General features: G+C 36.7%; 1 protein-coding gene across 8 annotated transcripts in view; it reads left to right on the top strand.

Moving 5' to 3' along the window:
* Window positions 1-6,557, top strand: part of LOC111865803 — a 32,269-nt gene extending 25,712 nt beyond the window's left edge. For all 8 annotated transcript variants that reach the window (XM_023854120.2, XM_023854122.2, XM_033751971.1 and 5 more), the window contains 4 exons: window positions 1,725-1,950; window positions 3,556-3,761; window positions 4,675-4,850; window positions 6,176-6,557. In XM_023854120.2, the coding sequence (XP_023709888.1) occupies window positions 1,725-1,950; window positions 3,556-3,761; window positions 4,675-4,850; window positions 6,176-6,433 (866 nt within the window). In that variant the 3' untranslated portion in view covers window positions 6,434-6,557. The remainder of the gene's footprint in view (window positions 1-1,724; window positions 1,951-3,555; window positions 3,762-4,674; window positions 4,851-6,175) is intronic.
* Window positions 6,558-10,203: the final 3,646 nt, after the last annotated feature.

The raw sequence follows: 10,203 nt of genomic DNA, 5'->3' as shown, positions 1-10,203 counted from the left end.
TTAAACATTCTGAAACACTTTGTCATTAGTGTCAAATTCTGCAACACAATAGGAAATGAATACTGTCAGAATTTAGGAGCATGACTATAGATAGGTTTTGGATTGATGACCGGATTTAGTGCGCACTTATACAACTCATTGCTACACTTCACAAATCACTATATGACACACTATGCCTTCTCAGACTGTTACAGTCTTTACTAGCCGTTGTTTGGTAATGGATGTTAACAATGGCTGTTCCTCTGCTTCCATGCTCAAATCCCATCCAGAACTACTGTCAGCAGACAACTCAACTAACTGGGTTCCAGGCTGGCGGCCACTTCACACTAACCTCCTAGTCTTCTCTTCACAGACTGACTTCCAACTGACAATTGACAACTGAACTCTCTCACCAACCAAGCGGCAACTTCACATCACTTCACTCATTTGTACTGCTGGTGAGACTCCGCTGACCCTGTCTATAACATTTCAACACTAACCACATAGAAAACCCTGTTCCCGTTGTTATAGTCCAACAGAAATTGGTGTTGGTTTATCCGCCTAATGCATAGCAATGGCTGTCCTCATTGTCTGCCTTGATGTCTCTGCCCAGCAACGGTTCTGTACGCCACAATACATAGAATTATTAGATAATTTTTATGAAGTAAAAGAATGCCTTATGTGGAGGTCATATTTGGCTGGCTGTCTAGGAATTGGTGTCAGCACCTAAACAACTGGATAGCCTTTATTAAAATTTCTTATGGGAGACTGTCACTAAAAGTTGTTATGCAATTTGATTTGTTTCATTCTGGTCCGTCACACTAACAATTACAAATATAAATCACTCCATCCAATGTGACCTGTAAGTTTTTTACTACATGAAAACTAAACACCCTTACATGTTTCGGTCTCTGTGGACCATCTTCAGAGGGCAAACATCACTACAAATAGGAAACCACCATCACATAAGTTGTTTAGACGTAAAGTACGTACACTTATATGCTACAATACATAGTACACAAAATAGAACATTTCACAAACACAGCAGTTTCCTGGGAATGTAAAGTTATTTAAAAAATTGTATAAAATTTCTTGATGCTAATTAATTTTTTTTTGTATTGTCAATAATTAAAATTCGTAAACCATGCAGGCTCGTGTTCGTCCTCCCATCATCCCTCTTATATGGGGCAGATATTGTGCCACCTGGTTATTTTGATGTGGAGGTTCTTTATATCGTCCAGGGTTTGCTCGTGGCTGCTGTGCTGTTTTCACTATTCAGCTGTGGGTTGGATGTTCAAACAGTTCCTACAAATTGCACTGCAACCACTCCAGTGGAATTATAATGCTACAACACCACACTCCATTTCAGGAGTTCATCACACCAGAGAGAAATCTGCTTCACAAATATTGCATTCTCCCCATAAACAGACATAAACTGTCAATGAAATTCATTTGCTGTAGTCACTTCTGCTTGCAGACAATGAATTACTGAACAGACTTCCACTCTTAACCATGTCTTTAGTGGCATCATCCTTTTGTTTGACTTGCTAATTATAAATAATGAACAGTAACACCATCTCTTGGCAGATTTAAAAAAAACTCTGTATATATGACTTCAGTGACTGCATTCAGTGTTGCCGAATGAAATACATGGCAGCAGATAATTGTACTGCCTTACTTTTCGAACCTCTGTTATAAATTATACATAGATAATAAATTCATAGAATTGTATTGACATGTTTCAGTTGGCCTGACAGTGGTGCTGTTAGACATTCCTTATGACATTGTGTCAGTGAAATTCTTGCACTGGACATGGCATGACACAGATCCAAACATTGGTGACCGTCATTACTGGGTGCCCTGGAACTCATACTACTTTCATTCATGTTTTGCTGCGAGCCTCACCTTTTGGTTCCATGGATGGAGGAGATGGCTGTGTTCAGATAAGCTAAGAAAATGGGAAAGCAGTAGGTGAGTACATGTCCAAGAAGACCATGTTTTTTCTGTCAGTGTGAACCTCAGTCGTGATAAGCATACACATACTACAGGAGATGGACAGAATAATTTAAACACAAAGAAACTGAGGCATAGAATTTGTGTTGGCTACATTGAAATAAGTTCAGTTGGCAACACTGAATGTTCTTCCATTTGTTTACATTTTGTAGTGCTCGTGTAAATGCATTAGTGATTGTGTTGAGTGAGAGTCCATACAATGTATATAATCTTCACTCCCCCCCTTGTCATTTAACTGCATCAAGCCTTTGTATGTTATTCCTCGAAGCACCCAAGAATGCACAGCTCCCCTTCACGTATCTTGCACTTTAGCTGCCTTTCAATTTAATCATCTTCCAAATGACATTTCATTGCCACTGTACAATGAAATGAAACTCTGATATTAGAATTTACTATGAACTCACAGAAAACTGACTGCACTCTGTATCTAAGTTATGATGCAAGCGTTTGGTTACAACCATAGGAATGACAATACTTCCTTTCAGCTGCAATGGAAGGGCTTGGGACTGATGTATGAAACAAGGAATTTTCTAAGTAGTTACTATCTTCATGTTTTGTGAAATTGGTTTGTCCAGTGATTGAGGCTAGCTCTTTCTAACGGACCCAACAGAATAGGTTTTTCCTTCACCTGAGGACGGAAACAGATCCAGTTTCCGAAACGTCGTGTTTTTATTAGTTATCTCAAAAACCAGGACGATGGATAAAGTCCAAAAACCCAATATATCAAAGAATTTTCTCTCCCTTCTCCCTTGAATTCCCATACTTTCACTTCTCTATCCGTCTAGTCAACTGTGTTGAATAGCTGAAGAGTGTAGCAAGAATGTGAATCTTACAGAGTAATAAAACAATGTTTCTAGTGGTTCCAGATATTTTATGACACCAGAGACCGCTAAAGCATGTCAAATGTTACAAGAAGGAATAATTTTATAATGTGAAACTGCTTTGTGAAGAAGCGGGAAATCTTTTATACAGTACACATCAAAATTACCAAAATAAATAAACATTATAACATTTCTACCTAAACATTTTCAAAGGGGCCATGTCGTAGCTCAAGAGGTTAGTTGATGGCTTCCCACCACAGCAGCCCGGGTTCAATCCTGGGTCAGGTCAAGTGGGATTTGTGGTGGAGAAAGAGGCACTGGGTCAGGTTTTCTCCAAGTACTTCGGTTTCCCCTGCCAATCTTCATTCCACCAATTGCTCCACAGTCACCCTCACCTATCATTTGGGGCTCGTACAATAGGCCAGAAGTGGCCACAGTACAAGAGACGTAGTCCCACCCCACTAGCAATAAAAAAAAACATTTTCAAATCTTACTTTACAATATATCACATTATGTACTTTGCTGATAAAAAGATAATTCCATTCCTTTAAATAAAGTGTTTAAAATTATTTAAAATGTCAAACCACAAAGGACATTTAAATCCTCAAAAGTAACAGGCATTTAAATACTTGTAAACTCCATCCAGCTCACCCTACCACCATTTAAAAATTCCAGCATTTAAAGGTTAAATAGATAATGCTCTATACACATATACTCATTATGTTTCGGTTTCTTTGTACAGTGTCACAATGGAGTTGGCCTGTACTGTGCTGTCAGCAATCCTGGGAATGCCAGGTGGTATTTTGCTGTTCTTGCCTTTATACCACCCACTTCATGACCTTGCAGGTGTTCACTCTGAGGTGACATTCTTCATGCTCTTCACTATCTTCTTGCTCATATCCTGGACTGGTGACAGGACACCTACCCCAGATGCCAGGCCCCGCTCAGGTACATATTTCTTCTAACGTATGGTACTTTTGGGAATTACATTTTTTATTTTGGGGATGGGGGGTTAATACTCTCATGTGTTGGGTATATGTCACGCGACAAATAACTTCACACCGTACTGAATATAGTGAATTTATTCCACATTCGCTCGTACACTCACACAATTCACAATTATAATTACTGCCATCGGCAGTATCACAATTACATCCACTGCCCTCGGTGACTGCTAGATCTCTGCTGCAATCAGCAACTTCACAATCTGCACTGTGTCACTCTTGATCTCACACTCTCCCCACATACTGCTCAGCCAGCTTTTTATACCGTTCCCTGTTGCCTCATTTTACCAGCAGTGTCCCCTGTTATGTCACAGTGGGAAGTGCTGTTACGTCACCGCGGGGGAGAGGGCAGACTGTTGACTGGCCTATTACCCTAGCAGCGGCAGTGCTCCAATGCTGTTACGTCACTGCTGGCGGGGGAGAGGGTGTCCTGCATAGCACAAATACGTCACAATATGTTACTTCAAATAACCATTTTCTCTTGACTCTTCCCTCCAGTGTTATAGTTTTTAATTCAAGGAGAATTAGTTGGGTGGGACATAGGCCAAGCATAGGCTAAGTGAGAAATGCATACAATATTTTGGTTGAAAAATCTCAAGGGAATAGACCACTTGTGATGCTGTTTTTCATCTCATGGTCCATGGATCAATGCCAGTCCATGGATTAATTTATAACAGCATACTGAAACAAAGTGTATAATGGGTATTTAAATTAGCTAGTGTCAATGGTCTCATCATAAAGTAAATGTAAAGAATGCAGCAAAGAGTGCAATGTAGAAGAAATACTAGCACAATGTAACAGGCTGGAGGCAGTCTTATTAGTGACAAGGATACCACAGTGATATGTTTTTTGGTCAGGAGTGCATACAGCTGAGAAGGGGCGGTCAATCTTGCTTCTTCATTTGGCAGTCCACTATGCCCTCTACCTGGGCCTTGTTATTTTTTGTAATCCAGAGGAAGAGGTTTCCATTGGTCTCCATGAAAGAATTGGACCCTGCAATCAGACAGTGCCTATCCACACTGTTTTCGGAACAGTGAGTATAATTTTATCATATTTATTCACCAAGAAAGTTGGCTCAAATGGTGATGTTTCTGACGTTTTTCTTTTTGGGAGTGGAGGGAGGCTGGTTTGAATCTCATTTGTTACATGAACCATCCTGGCTGATAATTTTCTGCAATCCCTCCAGGCAAATGCTGGGACAGTAGCTCAAATTATGAAAGGGGAGTATCCTTCTATGTCCCTTCCTATTCACTATTCATTAATCATTCTAGGTACTGAAAGTGGTGTGAAATAAACTATAAATAAATAAAATAAGTTGCATTCACTCTAAAGCTTCATTTCATAAACAGATGGCAGCTAAGATCTGGAAAGTTACATATTTATGTGCTTCATAAAGTCATTGCTCAGATTGATTTTATGTTTTTCTTCCTTTCTTTATTTTGTGCGAACTCTTAATCCTGCTGTTATGTGATGTGAATCAGAATGTCAAACGATTAATAAATAATTCAGTGCAGATAGCCCAGAGTGGAATAATTTTAGAAAATAAAGCCAGTACTTTATTGGAAATAATAAAATACATAATGTAATAACAGTATAAACCAAGAATCAAATGATGAAAATAAAGATAAATATAACCAAATGGACCTGCACCATGCCTGTCAGAGCCATGGGCTCTATTTATTTAATGAGACTGGGATCATAACAGATTAAGTAGCACTGAATGGAAGAATGATGAGTGAATAATGAATTGGAAGGGTGAGGAAAAAAGTTGTCACAGCCTAATTTGAGGAATCAGTGTTGCCCCTGGGGGGGATTAAGATGAATCACAAAAGACCTTAGTTGGGATGGCCAGCTCTAGACTGGGGACTTTTTCCAAAAGAAAGTAGGAGCGACACTCACTCGACTGTGACATTCGGTATTATTTTATGATACCGTATCAGCTGTTCATATTGTTTAGTTTTGAATTATATGACTATCATTACTTAGAATGATTAATAGGAAGAAGCAGTCATAGCCTATTATAAGACATTATACTATCCAAATATTTCCTATCAGAATTGAAGAATTTTGAATCTCAGCCAGGGTATCTAGTCTCACTTAGGATTCAGACCAGTACCTAAATGTGAGTTAGGTATTACCACTGTAGTAGTTTAGTCAGTAATTCACTTCCTCATACACAGATTCAGATACATTACACTTTCTTGCTGCCATAGTACACCATTATGTCATCAGACTGTCAGATATACTGAGCATAATTAAAGTATGTGTTTGCTACTTTTAAATATACCTTGAAATATCTTTCTAATTAATATTGTAATAATTATAATTTTGTGGGTTAATCATCATTCTCTTATACAGGTACTAAGCAAACGGCGGTATCTGTGCGCTTCAGACTATGATGAAGATTACTTTGACTTTCACTGTTTGCCCAATGGACAGGCTCCATCAGAAGATAGCTACTGGTATACAGCTTGTGGAACCCCATTCCACAATCGTGCTGAATATGTGGCCATTATTGGCACCATCTGCTTCTTAGCATTTGTTGTGTTCCGAAACATGCACTTCCATTCAGGATCTAGTATCCATCAGAGTGAGACAAAGGCTAAGAGACATTAGTGGGTTAAAACACCCAGTCACAAAGCTAACTTAAAAGCAAGAGACTTAAATGTTGCATTACATGAAGAACAAAACACTGTGTATAATTTCTGTCCTGGTATGAATATAAGTTGCTGCTATATCATTGGTCCTGATTTTATGCCATGATGTGCGTTGTTGTACACTATGGACAAGTTGGAGAAAAGCACATCTGTACCTCTTAATATTGCTATTATATCTGGATAGGCTGAAATTTTGCAGCCATCAAAGTATGAAAACGGAATATGAAACAAGATCCTTTATACCATGTTCTTCTAACAAAAAGATCTAAATCACAAATGTTAGTACTTTGTCACATCTGGTTTTCTATGTTTTAATTAAAAATAAGCAAATTGCTGCATGTAAATGTTGAGTTGTTAGTTTCATAAAACAGAAATGCATGTAACTGAACAATATTGTTGCAGCTCCCCCTTGGCCCATTTATAGGTCATACCCTTGTTTTGTTTGTTTGGTTTTTTGGGGGGGGGGGTCAGGATAGCTCAGTTATTATAACAACAGACCATGCGCTGGACAGCCTGGCATGGCAAGACTTTTCCTTTCCCACAGAATCCAGACCAACTCTGGGCCCCACCCAGCCTCCTATCCAATTTTACCAGGGGTAATGCAGCCCAGAAAGATGACATATGGGAAGATCTAAACGATTTAGTAATTTATAACTGGATAACTCACATACAGGACAGAAGCAGTTGGAAGGAAATTGTTGAGCAGGCCAAAGCATTCAAGAAATGAAGCTGTCAAGCCTTATGAAGAAGAAGAATGTGGCCCAGGAGTGAAGCTGACCACTCAACTTGATCTAGTGCTGATGTCAAGAATAATGGTGTTCTGTTTCCACTCCCCCATGTCTTCATGTCATAGTGCTTAATTAATTGAGCACAGGGACAACTTTACCTTTAGCTTTGTGTTATGGTATAGAACTCATTTTAATTTTCCTCAAGAACTGTGGCATATTCTGTAAGTTGCAAACTGTCACTTTACTTCAAAACATTCATTTATTTTTCAGTCATAAACAAGTGATACATTGGTTTTGTAAATAATATCTTCTACTTGTCATCACAATCCGAGTATCAACCAGGGTGCTATAACACAAGTAATGTGTATGGTATTCATATTGGTAAAAGGAATAGTTTTATCTCAATTGAATTAAACTGTTCTGACATAAAGCAGAAACAGTATCAAGTCTGAAATATATGAAAGCATACATGCACTCATGAATGCCATTAGATGAGCAAGTAGCAGCAAATTTCTATTCCTTAAATTACTTTCAATCAGCTCTGAACTCCTAAACAATTAATGTTTCACAAAGCTTCAGTCTAAAATTAGTCATTAAATAAAAATTACATTGAATATGATTGAGAATAGGATTTAATATCAGATTTTATGGTCACAGTAATAAACCTTTGGGTTCTTCAAAAGTGAATTTCTCATATTGCTATAATGAAACCTATTATGAGGTCAGGCAATACCATGCATCAGGAATTTAGATTCTATAAAAGTTGCTTTTTGTAAGCAGAAGTGGGAAAAATGTAGTTATGGCATACAGTTCTGAGATTCTTGTCAAAGACAAGCAGCTTCATATTATGGCACTTGGCAATGAAGATTCAAAAGTAATCCTCATTTACGTATTGTCATGATGTATGTATGTGACTGTAGATGGGGTTTGGATTGGTGAATGGATTTATTGACACAAGTCGGAACTACAAGTAATTACAGCGCTATCACTACTTTCCACAATTCACAAATCACCACAGCACTCACTAAGACTTCCAGCCATCTGTGTCTTCACCAGCCATTCCCCGGCAATGGCTTTGACAGTGGAGATTCTTCAGCTTCATGCGCTCAGGTCTTCTTGTCATGTGAACACAGTACTTATCCTTCAGGTTCCATAAAATACTAGGAAGTTCTTGAGTAGCTGCACAATTGGAGGCTTCTCAAGAAGGGCTCAGCTCCATCAAGAGTTAGTTAGTTAGTTAGTTAGTCAGTCAGTCAGTCAGTCAGCTAGTTCGTGTAAAATTTGGTTAGGATGCTTTAATTCAGATTATATTGACGTGTCACGCTAGCATCCCACAGACCATGAAATTTGGCCATTTTAGTTTAAAGAGTTTACAAATCATTGATACTATGGAAATTTATCTTCAGATATTCAAATATTCTCAAACGTTGGGGGAATAGGATTTTCCGAGATTTCAGAGCTTGGGTCAATTTTTTAACATTTATTTTTCAAGAACGTTTCAAATTCGCAAAATTTTCAAAAACTATTTCATATTTCCATTATTCTAAATAAGTATCTTTTTAAACTTTTAAAATATTCATAGTATGTGAACATTTGACAACTTAAATTCCCTTAATTTATTATGTACTTGAGTTTATGGGGAAACACCGAAATTCTGTAAACCTGAACAATTTATCATATTCTCAAAAAAAAAAATCCACGCACTATAAAATTTGTATTTGTATTTTATTTTCATCCATTTTGTTACATAGTAACACTTGGACAAGTCATTCGGCAATATAAGTTAACAAACAAATCTACAAAGTTACAAGCATCCTATCAACATTTGTTACAATCATAAGCAATATACAAATACAACATTTCAAAGAATACACCACCTACTACATACAGCTCATGAATGGCTATGACATCCAAACATAAGTACTTGCACCATCCACTTTTTTATTAAAATTAACAAATTCATTTATCGTATAACAAAAATATTTCAATAAAAAGGATTTTAAGTCTTTTTTTAAAAGCTGAAAACCCTGAGTTTTTTGTTTTGTTTGGCACCTTACTATACAATTCTATCCCCATAGTTACAACACTTTTTTAAAAATGTAGTTCTGTAGAACTGAACATGAAAATCGTTGTTTATTCTTGTATTATAACTATGAATATTTATATTTTGGATAAAATCTGCTTTGTGCTTTTTTATGTAACATAACACCTATAAGATATACAAACAAGTGACCGTGAGAATGCCATAATCTCTAAAAATTTGCCTGTATGACTCTTGTTTACCATGTCCACTAATTATTCGCAACACCCTCTTCTGCATTTTAAATACCTTTATAATATCACCTTCACCCCCCAAAATATTATTCCACATCTCAATAACGATTGAAACTTTCCAAAATAAATGCTTCTTAACATATTTGGACTCAAAACTCCTCTTAGTGATTTAATTATATTCATTCATTCATTCATTCATTCATTTATTCACATTCCATAAAATCCTTACATGGTTTAAACAACCGAACAGATATAGAAATCGTCAAGTAGTATGAACTCATCTTGCTTATAATCAAGCAGTTGTCAATATGTTTGCAATATAAAACAATTTGAAAAGTTTACACAGTATCACAGTAATCAATATACAATATAAAATGATGGTGATAAGTAATATGGATAATAATATTGACAACTAATCAGATAAGAAGTATTATTACAGATAAAATGAAGTTACTTGGTCAGTTTCACATCATTCTTTCCATAAAATCCTTACACACTTACACAATCAACAGATATAGAAATCGTCCAGTAGTATAAACTCATCTTGCTTATAAATCAAGCAGTTGTCAATATGTTTGTAATATAAATCAAATTAAAAGTTAAATATATAAATTACCCTTTGCATAATCTTGCCATTGTCATCTATTAAAATATTCCTCCAATGTATGAAAGGAGTTCACAAATAAAAACTCTTTTAAACTGGCTTTAAACTTATTTGCATTATTTG

The sequence above is a fragment of the Cryptotermes secundus genome, unplaced genomic scaffold (assembly GCF_002891405.2).
Source record: "Cryptotermes secundus unplaced genomic scaffold, Csec_1.0 scaffold901, whole genome shotgun sequence".
Lineage (NCBI taxonomy): Eukaryota > Metazoa > Arthropoda > Insecta > Blattodea > Kalotermitidae > Cryptotermes > Cryptotermes secundus.
The sequence above is the reverse complement of the archived record's forward strand: the minus strand, read 5'-3'. Positions and strand labels throughout refer to the sequence as shown.